We start from the raw sequence: 18,085 nt of genomic DNA, 5'->3' as shown, positions 1-18,085 counted from the left end.
CTTGATTTTGCTGTTGTTGTTTCTTTTTACTAGAGAGATCACAGAGGCAAAACCAATCCTCTTGTGTGCTGTGAATTAGATGCCCAAGAAGTCTTTTTCACTTATTACTGAGAACCTTGTAAAAACAACACTTGTGCTGGGTTGCTGAGGGAATCCAAGTTTTTTTCAGCTTTTAAAGCTTTTACCAGAGAGAAGTATCACCTCTATTGTTTTTCTTACTGGCTAACTCTGTAAAAGGAACTACAAGAGTAATTATATTCCTGTTTAAATAGTCTTTGAGGGAAAGGCTGAGCTCTGCCTGTCTTGTTTCCCATCTTTCTCCATCATACTACTCTTGGGCAGGAGGTGGAGGCAGCCTATTGTTGTTCCTGTTCTCTGTCATCCTCTGGTTTTGTCAAGGTTCTTGGTTTGAAGCTTAAGTACAGAACAGTCTTCTGTCTGCGATTAGACATAGGTCAGTCTTGCCATTTTCCCAGCAGTTTCAGCTCAAGAGTGATCCAGTATTTATTCTTCGGTTGCATTTTGTAAATTAAATGAAACAAGAGACTTAAAACACTGTCAACATGATAGATATTCTAGCTAGTGGGTCCAGGCAATTATTTGGCATCTGAACTTTCAGAAGGCTTATCTGTGTGTGCCAGCAGTATCTGAGCATCACTGAGAGATTTCTGTCTCCAATATTTCCAACTCCTTACCCTAATGTTTCTTTTAATCCAGTTTTTATTCCCACAGGGTTGAGGGTTTTGTGTGATGGGTTTTAGGTTTGTTTTTTTATTTGGGGGGGGGTTTTTAAGGGGAGTGAAGAGGGGGAGCTTGTAACAAACTTGGCAGCGATAGAGCAGATAGGGAAGTGTGCTGTGACAGTAATTCCACACTCAGGCCATGGCACCCTGCCTGCGGGAAGTGCAGATTGACACGGGGACTCTCTTACTGAATCAGTGTTTGTTTTTGCTTTTGGTTTTCTTGGCTTGATTTTGTTTACAGTTTCCCAGCCAAGGTTTGATTTACTTTGGAGACTTCAAAACTAAAAGCACAAGTTGCTCTGCTTCCTCTGGGCACAAGGATTAAAAAGAAGAAAAAAAAAAAGTGTGTGTGTGTACACATAATTCCAGCCTTGACAGTGCTGGGCATTTTCCATTGAGTTTGCCCTACAAGGTGCCTGTGGGGCTGGGGTCTCTAGATGCAGCTGTCCCAAGTGTGCACACCAGAAGCTCCAACAAAGTTTTTCCATATATCCTGTCAACCCTGCAAAATTTTTACTCTCTCTTCCAGAGGTCTCTAAAGGAGCCCCTCCGGGAAGCTGGGCATGGCGATGAGCAGGAAGATGGGGGCTTGTTCTGTGAGCTGGCCAAGCTTCTGTTTCCAACAGCAGTGTGGCCCCGTGCATTAAAACCCTGGGCAGTGGGAAGGGTGCCTCTTCTGTGAGCAGGGAAACCCACCACAGAGGCAGGCCGCCGAATTGGGATGCCCAGGCAGGGGGAGGATTCCTCAGCCCTCCTCTCCTGTGGCACAGGGAAACCCACCCCCCTCCTTGGGTGGCAGAGGCTGCAGCACTGGGCTCTCAGGGGGGTGCATCATTTCTCTGACTCTTCTGGATGCTGATACACGTGTCTGGAAGATGCCCCTCCTTCAACTTGCTCCTGTCTTCTTTATGCTCTGATTTTTTTGCAGCTGCTACTAAAGATCACAGGCAACTTGAGCTGTAACCCTGCTGGTGCTCTTGTAGATTGTCTGCAGCTATGTCTTCCCTTGGACACTGATGCACTGGGTCGTGTCCTTCCCTGTGCCTCAGATTTCCTTTTGTATATGTAGAAGTCCACAGTGTATGATTAAAACTTTCAACCATGGGTGTGATTCAGCTTCGGCCTCCTTTCTAATAATTGCAAAAAAAGGTAGGGACCTCTGACAATGACCGTGTGGTTTCAGAGCACAGTCAGGGGCAAAATGAAGAAATTTCATTGGGCTCATGAGAAGTCACCTGCATCCATCTGGTATGTATCATGTAGATGCACATGTGCTATTCCACCACTTCCCCACTACAACTATCCAAATTGCTTTGCATATCGGGTGGCATCTGCAAAACAGGGGACATTGTGACAACCAAGGGAAACTGTATCTCAGTTTTCTGAAATATTAATGATGTGGAGGTTAGTGAGATTGGGAAAAAGACAGTCTGTGGGAAGGATGAAGTTTTATAGTTAACTCCAGGGTAACTTTTCTGACCTCTTGTAGGTGATTTCTGTAACGGTTTCCCTTGGTTATTGAGCTGTACAGAAGATGCTTTTGCTGTATGACAGAAGGTGGTAGAAGTGGTTGAGATACAGTGGCAATCATTGTGGCCTGTGGTCTGACACTTTTGTATTATTGTTTCCAGGAGCCCCGGTTTACTTTCAAGGGAGAGTTGATTTTCCTTTGGATACATGCCCTGAGATAGAATGTGTTTGTGTACCAGTCCATCATCTTTAGGAATACTTCAATTTGTAGAGAAAGGACATTACTGACTTAACATTGCCTCTGTTGGTCAAGTGTTGTTACAAGTCTAAGTTATGCTCAGAACCTCAGGAGAAGAGCTACTTCTGTCACCTCACCTCAGTGATCTCATTCCTGCCTTCTTCCCACTTATAAAAGGGTTTTTGGATGTTCTCAGGTGCAGCAGATGCTGTAGGACTTGCCACACCTATGGGTGTTTGACTGTCCTGTTTGTGAGCTTGAAAAAAAGATATTTGACAGAGTGCATCCAGGTCTGTCTGTCTCATTCTTGGTTTTGAATTGTATGGATAATGCTAAACAGTTCTGAGCATTTCTGCTTTGCACAGGGAAGAACCCCAAGGGCAGAGCTCTCGCAGATTGCTGTGCTCCCTGCAGATTTTCTTATGCAAACCAGGGGGACTGTTAAGGAAACCTTTTTCAAAGGGAAATTTAATAGAGACATGCTAAGTGAGACCAACAGTAGATGTGGCAGCCACATTGAAGACGAGCACCCCAAATTGGTCTGGAGGAAAGAGGTCGGCTCCGGGGAAGAGGGAAAATATAAATTGGGTAAGATTGAGAGTGATTGGGAATGCCTTGAGACATCTGGTTCCCATCTCTGGTTCTCATTTCTATCCTTATTCAAAGCGACAAATGCACAGTAGCTGTCTTTGAAAATTGATGGGAGTAGGAACTCAAAGTACTCTTGAGGACAGAGCTTGTAATGTATCGGACATTGGGTGGATGGCAGAAATTTCTAGTGTTAGCCACTTACGTGAAAGTCAAACTCACACCAAATCGGTTAAGTCAACAGAGCCAGTCCCCAGGGGGAATGAGAGTTACATAGGGAAAGATTTCAAATGATCTTCTGGAAATGAAAGGCTTCCTGGTTCAGTTTTCTTTGAAAGCAACCAAAATGGTAGAGCAAGATAAGTCAACTCATGCAAGTGGTAAAAGTAAATGTCTGAGCCATGCTTTTCCCTTTTTTTTGGTAGAAAAAAATTTAACCAGGAAAATAGGAACAATTAAAGCCCTGCTACTTCTATTGCTTCTTCCTGGCATCTCACGTCACCCACTAGTTTTTCAGGATCGTAGGGAAACTGTCTTTTCAGTCAATTTTACTGGAAATAGCCAGAGCCTCTGTATCGGATCTGATGAAATAATCTTCTGCCTTGAGCTCTGACAGAGCTGAACAACTGAACTTGGTGGGCTGAAACTTGGATGTTCTCTGAGAGCTTACAGTCATTGCCATTATGCAATGAATGAAGCATCCAAATAGAGGTGTTGCTTTCCTGCTTTCAGGAAAAGATGTTCTCATCACTATTTCTGTTCTGAAAGCTAGAGTCAAATCTGGTTTTTTTTGTTGTAATCCAATGGCTTCAGTAAATATCTAGCGTTTTAGCTGTATATGATGAAATAGCACTCCTAAAGATAAAAAGTCTATAAAGAGAATCTAGAATCCTACTTTTTGACAAGTTTAAGTCCTTACGGGAAGTTGGATTGGGTCTTAAGGTACATGAGGAAGGCACTGTGGGAATGCACAGCCACTTCAGGTAGGTGTACTCTGCATTGAACATTTCATCTGTAAAAAAGGATAGTTGCTGTAGTTTTTAGCCTAAAATTAGCACCTGTGACAGCACAGAAATTGCTTCATAAACCTGTCCTCCTTTGTTGCATTGACTGAACTTTATGAGTGTTAGGGACCATTTCAAGTTGTATTTCTTTGATTGCTGATATTAGTGGGGCAAAACAATGACACTTGGAAATACTGATGCTTTGCTTGTGTCACACAGAAAAGAGCAAATGCCAGGCTGCAGAAGGCACTAGATCTAGGTGCATTCAAGCATCTGTTGTTAAATACAACCAGATGGCTGGTAATGCCCATCCGCTGAGAGGAGTTATCTCTGGGAGGTCAGCTTGCGTTTGACGTCAGAAAGAAGAAGGCTGGTGGGGAGTGATCTGCAGGGTGGTTGCATCAACTTCTCTCCACTCAAGGAGGAAGAGGAATGCTGCCAGGTGGACATGGCTTGAGGAATCATGCAGCATCTATTCCTTCATTCTTGCGGTCACTGTCTGGTCATGGTCCATGCAACCAAGTCCAGTCTCTACCAAATGAGCGAAGCCTCCTGTGTAATAGCTAAACTTCTTGTTGACTTTTAACAATCTTATTCCAGTTGGATCGCACTCCTCTATCTCTTTGTTCAAAACTAATAGCTTTTGTAGTAGTTAGCAATTTCTCAGGCAAATGCAATTCTGTAGCACTGGCATGGTTCCATTAATCATACAGAGTAATCTGTTTGTGCCAAAAACCTATCAAGTTGAGCTGCCTTTTTGAGAGCTGGTGGGAATGTGTACCCAGTGGTGTTCTTGCCGGCATATGGACTTCCCGTGTGTGCAAGAATGGCTGGGGCACAGGGGGGTCTCCCGTTGCTGTGCTCAGGGTACACAACTCCAGCAGGCTGAGAGAGCCTGGCAAGGCTCAGGACTCCAAGTAACACGGACAGATCTTAAGAAACTTCTATATTTAGGGACACACAGCCTCACCAGCACTTTTTTCATTCCCTCACCTGAGATTTTCAGCAGTCAGAATAAGGACTTCAGTCTCATTAAAATATAGACAGGAGTTCTTTTAGCCTTAAGCCCCATCAGCAATCTAATGTGTGTCAGATGGGGACATTTACCCTCAATACCAGATGATGGTAAGAAATGTGTGTTTCCTTGGGGTTTATATGGTGAACTGCTGGCAATGAGAGGAGGACTTCATGTGGCCCAGCTAGCAAATGAGAAAGACAGTTTTAATAGCAGTGTTTATGAAGAGCTCGAGTGTTCAGCTTGATCTTCTGGGAGACTAGAGAGGAGAGGGTCCTTGAGGCTGAGGTACACTCATGTTGGGAATGAGCCTTGTTGTGGGACAGGGTCCAAGCCACATGCACTAGTCAGGCTGTGAAGATGTCCTGCCAGAGGCACCGGTGCAGGAACGAGCAGAAAGTGGCAGCGCCTTTGGGGACAGAGGGAGAGGAGAATTTGGGCCACAAATTGGGAAGCACACAGCAGTAGAGCAACGAGGAGGTGGTGGTGGCAGAGGCAACTATGGAAAGTTTCAAGCCGCTGAACTTGGACAGAAGTACTACTTAAGAGGTAGAGAGAGGAGCAGGGCTTGGCAGTGATGGATGTGAGAAGCGAACGGAAAGCTGAAGAAGAGGGTCCATGCATGAAATGGGGAGAGGCGGAAAGGAATCAGACTCATCAGCTTCATTCCATCGTGGTTTATTTAAGAGCTGATGTCAGTGCTCGCTCAAGGCACTGCCCATTGGGATAGAAAGGAGATGGGGCTGAGGTGAGATCACATTGAGCTTGTTCTTTCAGCTTGGAAAGAAATAACAGTAATACAGCATCCCGTGAGCAGTAAGTATGTGTATGATGTGCAATGCCACTGTGTTGCAACGAGATTGCTGGGGTTTGGGAACCTGAGTTACAGAGCTGCAGTTAACCATAGCTGTCGTGGGGCACAGATGTCCTTCAAGTGTCAGCTGTCTCCGTAGTGTTTGTTCGAATCGCTCAGTCACACCGGGTGCATCTGCCATGGTGAACTACAGTGAGTGTTTGGGACTTTGTTTCCTTGGTTAGATCCCAGACATTTCACAGCTACCTGGAAGACATCATCAACTACCGCTGGGAGCTGGAGGAAGGGAAACCCAACCCTTTGCGGGAGTCCACCTTCCAGGAGCTGCCTCTACGCACCCGAGTCGAGATCCTGCACCGCCTCTGTGACTACCGCCTCGATGCAGATGATGTCTTCGACCTCCTCAAGGTGCTTTGGGTAGCAGGGAAGGGGGAAATGGGGTGGCTGCAGGAGCTGGGCTAGATCAGTGAAGAGAAAGTTTGATGCTATTAAGTGTATTTTAAGGCCAGGTGCTCGGTGGCAGTGCAGTGGGTCGGCAGTTCCCCATCTCCTCCCCTGCCTTGCAGAGGACCCAAGGCGAGTGTGCAGGACTGCTCATGGGGCCCTTGCCCTGCACAGATGCATTTGTAACACGGGAGTCGCTAAGTAAATTGGCTTCATCGGCTACTCTTCCTTCGAAGAGTGAATTTGGAGATGCTCCAACTGTAATGGCAGGGCTGCAAGAGCCAAGACCGCCTTGCTGAAGGATGGTGTGAGATGAAAGGATGGGGCTGCAGTGTACTGGGGGAGCTGGGGGAAGGGTGGTGGCAGGGAGGGGGGAGGGAGCTTCTCAGGGCTGTGTGTGACCGTCGCTGCACTAATTAGACCTTCTCTGTCAGGAGCACCAGAGATGAAATGTTAAAATGAGAGAGGCCATTCAAATTAGTGATGCCAATCTTAAATCCCTCCCTGGACAGAGAGCAAACGTCACTGTCCCCCTGGAGTAACATTTTCCCAGCTCAGCCCGGAGGAGCAGCTGTACTGCTGCTGTGGCACGGTGGGAGGGGAGGACGGAGGGAGGTGTTTGCCAAGGGGTGTCGTCATGTTTTGTGTGACAATGTGGCCGCTTTTCAACTTGTCACCGTCTGTCGGGGGGCTCTCGGTGGGCACAGGGCTTGGACGCCGACAGCCTCCGCGTGGAGCCGCTGGGCGAGGACAGCAGCGGTGCCCTGTACTGGTACTTCTATGGCACGCGGATGTACAAGGAGGACCCAGTGCAGGGGAAAACAAACGGAGAGCTGGCTCCAGACAGGTAACAGCCCCCCCTCACCCCATATCCCCTCATGTCTGGGTGCAGGGGGCGAGGGGGGGACATGGCGCAGCCAGCCTGGCTGGAGGGGACTCCGTCTGACTGCTGTTGTGTCGGGGACAGCAGCGGGGGGAGGCCTGGGAGAGGGCTGGGGTGATGCGGGGCGAGACTGGAGTTGCCAAGCAGACTGTGAGCTGCCCTGTGTCGTGCATTGTGTGGGAGCCAGCCTGCAGCCTTTGTGGCACCAGGAGAGCCTGCTGTGGGAGCGATGCTGCCTGCCCCACCGCATTCCTCCCCGTCTGCCCTGCACCGTGCCGGCGGCTCCCAGATCAGGCTCCCAGAGAGTGGGAATCCTCTTCCTCTCCTCTTCCTCTCCTCTTCCTCTCCTCTTCCTCTCCTCTTCCTCTCCTCTTCCTCTCCTCTTCCTCTCCTCTTCCTCTCCTCTTCCTCTCCTCTTCCTCTCCTCTTCCTCTCCTCTTCCTCTCCTCTTCCTGCTCTAATTTAATCCCTCCTTTGGTTGGGTTCCTAGCAGCTGTTCTGATTTCCCAGCCCTTCTCCCATACTGCCAGCCGCAGTTCTCTTGCTCAGCAGATATTTCATGGTGGTTTTGCCATTTTGCAGGGGATGTGGAGGGCAGACAAACACCTCAAATGTTCCTGGCAAAACAGGCAAGAGAAGAGGGCGACCCCCAAAGCGGAAAAAACTACTGGAAGAAAATATGCTGAGGTATGGAAAGGTTGTTCCTGCAATAGACATAAAATGCATATGTTCCCAGAGGGAAGTATAATGTACTTCTGGGGTTCCCCCAATAAGTATGTATATACCATGCAGCCATAATTTCAATGCATCTCTGAAGTGAAGCAAGCTCAGACTTGGTGGCTGCTTTGATCACTCTCCAAAGAAAATTCTGACTGAGCTGGAAGCCAAGTTGGGTGAAAGAGTGGGTATCACTCTTCCAACTGCCTCACTGCGGATGCAGTTCCCCTGTGCAGCGTTAAGGGATATGCTCCTGATAAAGAAGGCTTTCACTGGACAGTGCTTGAAGCCAGAAATCCTGGCCACTCGAGTCAGTATAGATTCTGAGATGCTTCCCGTAAGAACTGAAATACAGTCCTTACCAAACTCCAGCCTGCACCTTTCACTTCTTAGAATTTTATAAGGCTATAATAAATATATATGTCAATATATATATTGAACATGTGTTCTTCATGCTGGTTTTTTCCGTGGTTTTGCTGTGTATTGGATAATGGCTGCATCCCCCATTCTGCTCCTCATAAGCACCTGCATTTTGATGATGTGAAGTAATGTATTTATTGTATCACTCCTCTTTCTTTTTTGTAGGGAGAAGGCAGAAGAGAACTTGCTAATCCGTGAGACTCAGATAAGAAATGGTAAAGAGATTTTGCCGGGTCAGGGTTGATACCATCAGCTAACACGGCTGTTAAATTATCAAAGTCCAGAGAAATGGCTTTCTCAAGAAAGAGAGAGTCTTTCTGCTGGTGGTTGGGGCTGAGTTTGGAAGGAGGGGTTGGCATCAGAGGCTTCCTTGCAGCTGGGAGCCTGGGCACCTGCGGACTTCATATCTTATTGTGGATTAGTTTGGGATGAAGAAATGTAATGTATTGGGTTACACTAGGCCTTGGGGGCTCACCTACTCACTGAAGTTGATGGAAATGGGCTGTGAATGGCCCTTGCTCCTCCAGGGATGAAGTGAACACAAGCCCCTGTTTGTAGCGAGTGCATTTTTTCAGACTGGGAAGAGAGTGGGCTCAGTGATGCCGAGATAGAGAAGGAAGAACATTTTTGATTCTCCTCGCCTCACCTTCCCAGTGGTCACTGGGTGACTGAACTCCGTGAATGATGGCTTGGGGATACCCACCTAAGGGTTAGCAAGGAAAGCAGAGAAATAGAGTTGGCAACATAACGGGAATCTGAGTCTGAGGGGGCTGGGACTCACTTGTCATACATGAGGATGCATTGGCTTCCACATAACCCTGGGGTTCAGCCCCCACAACAAAAGGCAAGGGTGGCGTTTCCTTTCCTGTGCCTCCTTCCCTTTGCCCTTTCTCTCCAGATTTCCTAGCAGCTGCTCCAGAGCTGGGCAGCAAAACAGGAGCGAAGTGAGTGAAGGGCTGGGGGTTTTATCCGATCATTCACCCTCAGTTACCAGTCCCCAGTATGTTAACTGGAGCCGAAGCCAAGGGCAGGTTAAGCTGTACACTGGCCTGTGACCTGGAGCTGGCCTGTGCTTGCTCTGGGCCACTACCACGGCACGGAGGTTGCCAACAGAGGGGAGGTGGCTGGAAGGAGGCTGCAGCTCTCCAGCCTTCCTGGGCCAACCTGACAGCTCGTGCGCTGGAGCTGCTGGCAGCTCAAATCCACAAAAGGGTCAGAGTCAGAGAGAAAAGGACTCTGGCTTTTGCTTCTTTATATTTTTCATAGTTAATTTGCTTGAAAATGCAGTGAGAAGCTACGTGACATCTGCCAGTGGGGGTGTTGACCCTTGCTTGCTTTCCAGTAGCCTGTGGTTAGATCTAGAAAAGTGTAGAGGGAGCTGAGAACCCCTCACCCTGAAGGGATTTGAACCAACATCTCCCCCCTCCCCAAAAATGGGCCACAACATTTTTTGCTTACAGAGCGTCCCAGGGCAAAAGCATGCAAGTTGTAACCCATGAGGCTTCTCTGCTCTGTGTAAACATTTGCGGAGCAGGAACCACATTCCCCCTCTCCAGGTGGGTGTTCCAACCACCACACGAGAGAGTCCTTCCTCCACAATTAATATTCAAATGTTTCACACAAGGCGGAACAGTCCTTCCTCCACAATTAATATTCAAATGTTTCACACAAGGCGGAACAGTTCGGAGTGTCTTGGTAGTTGGGACATGCTTCAGAGCAGTGGGGGATCTGCTTCAGATCCCACTCTGGATGAAGCAGGGCTGGGATGTGAACTTTTGGAACTTCCCCCTCATCTGGCAGACCGATGAAGCCCATCCTTCACTTCCTCTTCTGCTCTTTCAAGTGCCTGCAAACAAAATGTTTCATTTGGGGAGAACAGGAGGTTTTATTCACCGCAGCAAAGGTTTTCAGTGCTAAAAAAAAAAAAATTGGCTTATTTCAAATAACATTAATTTTCAATGTTTTTATTCTGCTGCCAGACTAAATCAAACATTTGCATTACCCTATGTCCTGCTCTGGCTGACAGTCTCCATTACAAGAAACAAATTAAATCCTTTTCTCTGGTCTGTCATAACTGGAATGGAGGCTTGCTACAGGGGTGTCACGCTACCCATGTGTTGCAAAGCGCCACCATTACTTCTTTACCTGTGTACTTCCTCTGTGTCTTGGCATCCCTTTCGGTGTCGCGTGAGGAGTCAGCAGTGCTGCTGGTGGATCAAGAGAGCTTTGGGTCTATATGAAGAACATGTTTCTCGTAACAGCAGCCATTGACCGTATCTGTTGCTCTTCCCGAGCCCTGAGGAGAGGAGAAGGGATAAAGTAAAGTTGTTAGTCATAAGTGCTGTGGAGATAACATCCTTTCATGTTGTTGAAGGGTCCCAAGGGCCTGGCCGTGGGACATGGTGGCTGCTGTGTCAGACGGAAGAGGAGTGGAGGCAGGTCACAGAGAGCTTCAGAGAGAGGACTTCCCTTAGAGAGCGGCAGCTCTACAAACTCTTGAGTGAAGACTTCCTGCCGGAGATCTGCAACATGATTGCACAGAAGGTGAGGAGACATGACATCCTGTTTACCTCTCTTTGACCGCTTCCAAGAGCATGGACGTTTGCTGATGGAAGGAGAGCTAAATCCAAGCAGTCTGTCACCCTGTCCTGCTCCCCCCAGGTCCAGCCTGCAGGTGTTGTGGATGTGGGGGCTGTTCAGCTTGTGTATGGGGAGAAAGACTCTCCCCCATGGAGTGGCAGGGCTAGAGTTGATAATTAAGGATCTGGTTCATGATTGCACAGCAGCGTAGGTAGGATGTCTGAAGGGGTTACTGTCTTCAGCCAACTTCTGTGTCCCTTTTCTGCTAGCAGGGAATCTCTGTCTGCTTTTGAACTGTGGCGATTTACAGCCTAGCTTTTCTATGCAAACTGCCTCTCATTCCACTTTTACTGCCGTTTTGCAGCCGGCTCTGCTGAAGGGGCAGTGGCTGCTTCAGCTGTCCTAGCTAAGTCCGCTTCAGCTGCTACATCAGAGCCCTGGAACTCCGAAGCGTATTGTCCGTTAACTGAATGTTTTCAGGTGGGGCAGATTTGGAACGGGATCCTTCAGCTAGATGGCTTTGTAAAATGTGCTCTGCAGTCAGCATGATGTTCTTGGATTGAGTTCAGTTTGCTTGTTTGCTACCCTTGTAAAACTAATAGGGATTTCATGGTCACTTCTAACCCCCAGAGTTTCTCCTGCCACTATCTCTGATGTGCCCTAATTTCCTCCACTCTCTTTTTCCTTCCCTCCACTCTCAACCCTGTTTCAGGAGAAGCGTCTGCAGCGGACAGAGTTTTCTCCCAGGTGGATGTCTGACCATCAGCCCATCAAACCAATCAAGCAGGAGGTGAGGGGGGGAGTGTGAGGGGGAGGACGACGGAGGGAGGTGAGAGCAGATGCCTCCTGGGGGAAAAAAAATAAACCGCAGCATCGCTATTCAGTGGGAAGGAGTCGGTTTGAAAGTGCTTGTGCTGAAAGAGAGATGGGTGGTAATGCCTGTCAAAGGCAGGCTGACACTCAGGGTTTCTATGGCGAGCAGGGAGGTGCTGCCCTCTGCATCGCAGAGGTAACTGGCCTCGCTGCCGCCGCAGACTCCAGTGCAGCTGCATATGGAAATCTGCGCTCAGTCTGGGGAATTCCACTTCAATGAAAGTGCTGGCACATTCGAGGCAGTTCAAAGAAAAGTTGAAGAAGGATGAGAGAGCTAGAAGAACCGGCTTACAAAGGGAAATGACAGAAATTCAGCCAAGGGGAAAACGTGAGGCTGCAAACACATGAGGGTGTAGATAGCGCAGAGGGAGAGAAGAATGACTGATGCAGTACGGAGCTGAGCTAGGAGGGGGTCAGCTGGAAATGGAAGTCACAATTTAGGCTGCTTAAAGAAATGCTTATCAAACTGCAGCCTTGCCGACTGAAACGGCTCTTTCCATGCCTCTTCACCCTCATCTCCTCTCCACCCCATCACGGTAACAGCACTGCTTTTTGCGGGTCTGTGCAGTGAACCAAACCCAGGAAAATGACTGGAGTTAAATATAACCTTTTTCTTTGGTCGGGGTTATTTTTAACAAAAGATAAGCTTTCTGATCCAGTTCACCACACAGCCCCCAATAGTCACGTTGGCACAGCCAGGGGCACGGTATGGTGGAGATGGGGGGTCTTTGAACTGGCAATTGCTACCCAAAGCAATCGGTCAGGCAACACGGGATTAGCTTTGGAGGAAGAAATGGGTTTGATTCTATCAGGCCATGGCATAATCTCTTGCTGTAAATGTAATGAAAATGTAGTTACCTGGTGTTTTGTCAAACCCTTGGAAATTAAACTGCAGGGAATATTCTACGTGAGCCAGGGTCAGGGGTTCCCACAAAACAAAGCAGAAAGTACAGTTGCCTGCAATAAATATAATTACTTAGAATAGATAAATAAAAGGAAGGAAGAACCTCTCATCATACTGCAGATGAAAGCCTGCCGAGAGGAAAATAAGACCCCAGCAATGGTCAGTTTGGGGATAGAATTGCTCTCTGCAAAGCCCACCATGCAGGAAGCACAGGGACACGTGTTTGTTCACAGGCAACAGAAATCCCAGAGGAGGAGGGGAGTGGGAAACACATGGAGCCTGAATGATGCTAATCAGTACCGCAGGTGCTCCAGGTCTGCGGCAGCAGAGGGCTGTTAATTGCTGCCTGTGGGCCAGTGAAACGTTTCCAGCGAGTGGGGGGCCCTTCCAGCACCCGCTGTGCTGAGGCATGGGGAGCCAGCCAGCATGAGGGTGGGGACGCTGGCAGTGGCTCCCCATCAGGATGTGGCAGTCGTCCCTGTCGCGGGGGAGCCAGGGAAGGTGCCAGCATGTCTGATGACTTGTTTGCCGAGCGAGGGGTGGGCAGCAGGCGAGTCTGGGGGAGAAAACTTCAGCCTGGTGCAGAGGTGACCCCTTCCTCTCAGCTCCGCGAGCTGGATGCCGCATCGGTCTGAGATACAACTGCTCCGTAGGCTCCTAATCCTGCGGAGGATTTCTCAACAGGTGGTTCAGATTAGCTCCTCATTAAAGAGCCGCCTGAGCAGCACCCTCATTAGGGCAGCGCCGTGGAAACCGGAGCAGGGAAGGTTTGGAGGGTGAGGGGCCGGGGCGCCCGGGGCACCCGCGTCTCCTGGCCTCCTGCTCCTGAAGTCTGATACCCACTGTCTGGAGAGCAAAGCAAAAGGCAGAAGTTTGACCCTTTTGGGGTCTCAGGGGGAGAAGGCAGTGATGTTGTGTCCTGGAGTGCTCTCTGGCGGAGGGAAGAAGGTGGTGATGCCGCGGTCGCAGATGCGAGGGGTGTTTTTTATCCTTCAAGTGGGGAGGAAGCTGAAGAAACATCTCTTTGCCACCTCTTTGTTTAGGAAGGAAGTTTAACTTGTGTTTGGTTCTTGTTCTTATTGTCCCGATAGGCATCTGCTTCCATCACATCTAGTAGGAGTTTGTGTTTGCTTACTTTTTTAACTGAGTTGAGAACCCTCATCCTCCATAGGTTTAAGTGGGGTGCCAGGCAGTCGTTATCTCTGAAAATCACATTATTTCTATTTCTGAAGCATCTCGAAGAGCCTGTGTCAGCATTGCCGCTGCCCTGCAAGCGCTGCAGGGGGAGAGTGCAGTTGTCATGGGCACCTGCTGCAGTCCCTGGTGGTTACTGCGCTGCGCTTTCTGATTTTCCCTTGTCTTCTCTTTCTGGATCTCCTAGGATGATATCCTCTTCTTTGCTTCAAATTGTCCCGTTGCTTTGCCAATGCTGTATTAGTGGTGGGCTGATGGGGAACGTGCTGTGGATTCTGTGTTGCACCATTCCAGTACAGGGTGCTGAATGCACCCAGCAGGCTTGGAGAGGTCCTGGTGTGAGCACTGTGGCTCTGGTGTTGTGTACATGTCTCTGTAGGACATGAATGATGGAAGCTGTGTGATTCCAGGGAAAGGGAAGGGCTAACCTGCACAACAACCGTTGAAGAAATTAGTGTGGCACGCCAGTCTTAGATCTATGGGCTGGAGAATCGAAAGGCTGATGGTCACATCCTCAATAAAATATCCTGGTGTACCAACTTCTGGTGGCTGGTTTCCGCTCACCTCTTTCTCTTCCTAATTGCTGCAGAACCTGACTCTTGATTCCTACTGCAATTTGAAGATTAGTCAAGAAAGTTGAGGGAAACTGACAGTGGTCAAGATCTGGCCTGAAAGGAAGTAGTTTGCAGTGCATGAGTAGGAAATCAGATGGCAGAGCAATTACAGAAAGGGATATGAAAAAGAATCAAAAGTGGAAATGTAGAACCTGATTCTGTACATCCTTAACCTCTTGTACTTGGCACAGCAGTTTCAGTCCTGGGCATCCTGGTGTTTGGATATTGATCAATTGGAGGAAAGATCTGAGAGAGATAACTGGAATAATTAGGGAGCTACTGGAAGAATTGCTTTATAAGGAAACATTTAACCTAATTACAGAAACACAGGAGTTTTGTGTAAGTGTCTGGGAAAGCCCATAAAGGCTGGAATGTGGCTGAAGAAGAGGAGAATTTATGCTTGCCCAGAAGAGCGTAACTAGGAATAATTGGATGGAATGAGGGGATGAGAAATTAACTCTAGACCAAATGGGAGGGGAAGCTGGCTGATCTAGGAAAGCAGTAGAAGAGTGAAGTACTAGTATTTGTCAAAGATCTGAAAAAGAAAAAAAATACATGGGCAGAGTTCCCTTGTGCTATTGGGGTTTGCCTAAAAAGGATCAGCACACAATAAGTGCTTTTCTGTCCACTGTGTCCCAAAATGCTGGATATGATCCTAATGTCATCAGGGGTCCCATCACGCTTTTTTGGACACTTCTCTGTGGCTGTTGGTGGTTGAAACATAGTTCTCTTAGCATATTGTTGCTGCTGGAGACAGGCAGATAATACACGATGTTCATCCACGGGGAGCTGCAGGGGGAGATTGTAGGGCAGTGCTGCGTAGCAGAAGGGGAGGCAGAGGGGGAATGAAGGTACAGTGAAACCAGGCAGCATCTCTAGGCATTTATTGAAACACTCCAAGGTTCTGCTTTTATGGAATGAAACAAGGACAAAATAGTAATCATGGTGCCAGATTTTTTTTCTGGGGATTAATAATGGGCCTGGAGAAGTTGATGGTCTGAGCAGCAGCCAAGGGACTCCAGCTGATCGCTAATCCTCAGGAAATGCCTTCTGCCTAGGTGGTGGTTGCTGGTTATTCCCTGGAAATGAAGGTTGAGAAAACTGTATGGACTTTGTTCTTTTCTGGTCGATACTGCCTGCTGATAAGGCACACGTACCTTGGTCTTGCAGAAGTCAAAGAGGAGGGAGTGGCTGGTGGATGACCAATTCATTTGTCTTATAATTAGATTCATCTAATAAAGGTAATACCACACTGCCAGATACACACCTTGCACTTTACTGGAGAAACAGGAGCAGGTGATCCCTGGTGTGGGAAGCCTGCAGTCTAAGAGGGGTCACACAGAGCCTTGTGGGCTGCTGGCAGTGGGGAGGTGAGGAAGCACGGCAATAAAGAGCCAGGCATCCTTCAGTGAGAAAACTGGTCGGGGAGCCAGCAGGAAAACTGTCCAAACAAGCAAGTGAGAGCTAGTTCAGGAGAGATTAACATGCAGAAATGTGGTGGCCCATATTTAAAACAGGAAGGGAACACACTCCAAATGATACCTTGGTGCAAGGCTGTGCCGGTGTCTTTTCCTATCCTAAGTCCTACGTGTTTCATAGCAGAATAGTCCTTTCTGCTCATGCTGGCAACTCAGGACTCCGCTAGCTGGAAGGGGTAGAGGTGTTCTGTGGGAGTGTCAACAGCCCAAATCCTTTGCCCAGAAGGGAAATCCACATGGTGTGATCCTGGCAGAGCAGCAGTTTGTCTAACCCATCGCTTCTCCTTCCTTTTTCCATGCCTCAGTAGGGTTTCATCGCTTGACAAATAACTTTTCTTTACGTTGCTTTTCATCTGAGAATTCATATATAGAAATGTGCTTTTTTTTTTCTTATTTTTTTCTCAGCCATTCATTGTAGGTCTGCTTTAATACTTGCTCAAAGTAAACCTGCCTCTGCTCAGACTTGCATAAGCCAGTGCGTTACATTTTTTCGGTGCATCGTTTTGTCGCAGGTAAACCCGAATGTGCTGAGTTCAGTGGAGAAGCAGAGGCGCAGGGAGGAAGAAGAGGAGCGCCAAATCCTTATAGCAGTGCAGAAGAGGGAGCAGGAACAGCTGCTGAAGGAGGAAAGGAAGAGAGAGATGGAGGAGAAGGTCAAAGCAGTGGAAGGTACGTGTGGCCAGTGTGAAGCAGGGGTGGAAGCTGTCAAAGCTGAGATTGAGATCTGCCATTTCCATTCCTCCCCTGCCAGAGATGCTAATGGGAATATCTTTTCTTGCACTTACCTCAATAAATTGGCTTAACTGTAGTTTCTTTTCCTCTGTCCACCTCTCTCGGTGTTGGTGGCTGTTTTCTAGAACACCCTTCAGCTGTGTTTTTTTCCTCAAATCACAGTTATTTTCTCCCTTGCCCCAGCTGTATTTTTCTCCTGCCATTTATGGTGTTCGGCAGTTCTCTTCTCCTGCCTCTCCACTTGCCTCCTCATTAATTTCCCTGTGAGCAGGATTAGCTGGGTTTGCTCTTGCTGAATAGCATTTGGCCCTTTTGGCCTGATGCATAATAAAAGAAGGGTTCCTTTTGCAGAGAAAGGGAAGGGGACAACATGGGAGTAGCAGAAGTAATATTTTTATATTGGTAGTGGCCTCATCATTTGGAGTGCTAAAATGAGGGGACCAGGCTAAACAGAGTACCAGAGGTGGCAATTTCAGGTGTTGGTCTTGTTTTTTCATGGTTTTGAATTAAATGCTGACTTAAGCTGTTCTGCAAGAAACAGCTGTTGTGTTTAAGATATCAGGTGGAGGCACAGACAGCAGGTGTTCAGATAGTACACATGGGCACTGATGTCTAAGAACAGGCTCATTTCTGACCACTTTCTCTCTGTCAGCCTCTCTAATGGGGATTCTTTTATATGCTACTTTTGCCACAGTGGCTGGCTGGACTGTCGCAGTTCCAGGGACACACTGAACATCTTCAGAAAACTGTTCTGGTAAAATGTGGTGGTATCAGTATCATGAATCCTTAAATGGATAAAGAATCAGAAAAGGAAAAAATATTAAGCCTATGCAAGCCTTGTAAACTTTCCAAGATGAAACAGTCTGCTACCAGATGTTTGGTAGCAGACCAGATGTTATCTAAGAATAGCTTCTTGCTTACCTTTCTAACCTTTAGAAAATCCAATTACTTGCTTGGCCTTCATATACTCCTGGTTGCCAGTCCTGGCTAATCTGGTGCTTTAAACTCAGAATCATCCAGCTTCCAGATCTGCCACAGATATCTGTTTCACCTTGGCAAATTGCATATTCTCTGTGCTTTAATTCTCCATCTCTATGGACAAAATTAATCTTGAAGTTCCAGAAAAAGCTGCAAAGATAAATGTAGCATTCAAGGTTGCTCAGGTGTTGTTTTGGTATAAGCCATGTCCTTTTCTGGGTTAAGACAATCACTACGTCATCTGATGTAAATGCACCAGAGCCACTGAAAGAAACGGACACAGGGTTGAGCAGTAAACTGGTTTAAGACAATTTCGCATACATTTGTGCTTTTCTTGGCAGAGGTGCTTTTATTTTGGTTTGTGAAGTTTCTTTCCTTTCAGTTTAAACTTGTCCT

General features: G+C 47.7%; 1 protein-coding gene across 3 annotated transcripts in view; it reads left to right on the top strand.

The window, feature by feature from the left end:
* The window catches only part of LOC135987872 (chromatin remodeling regulator CECR2), a 99,989-nt gene that overhangs the window by 69,080 nt on the left and 12,824 nt on the right, over positions 1 to 18,085 (top strand). For 2 of the 3 annotated variants that reach the window (XM_065633127.1, XM_065633118.1), the window contains exons 3-9: positions 6,097 to 6,280; positions 7,024 to 7,163; positions 7,782 to 7,886; positions 8,502 to 8,551; positions 10,711 to 10,880; positions 11,629 to 11,706; positions 16,492 to 16,648. In XM_065633127.1, the coding sequence (XP_065489199.1) occupies positions 6,097 to 6,280; positions 7,024 to 7,163; positions 7,782 to 7,886; positions 8,502 to 8,551; positions 10,711 to 10,880; positions 11,629 to 11,706; positions 16,492 to 16,648 (884 nt within the window). The remainder of the gene's footprint in view (positions 1 to 6,096; positions 6,281 to 7,023; positions 7,164 to 7,781; positions 7,887 to 8,501; positions 8,552 to 10,710; positions 10,881 to 11,628; positions 11,707 to 16,491; positions 16,649 to 18,085) is intronic. The other variant, XM_065633136.1, reaches the window with a different exon arrangement.

This window comes from Caloenas nicobarica, chromosome 1 (assembly GCF_036013445.1).
Source record: "Caloenas nicobarica isolate bCalNic1 chromosome 1, bCalNic1.hap1, whole genome shotgun sequence".
In the NCBI taxonomy this organism is placed as follows: Eukaryota; Metazoa; Chordata; class Aves; order Columbiformes; family Columbidae; genus Caloenas; species Caloenas nicobarica.
The sequence above is the reverse complement of the archived record's forward strand: the minus strand, read 5'-3'. Positions and strand labels throughout refer to the sequence as shown.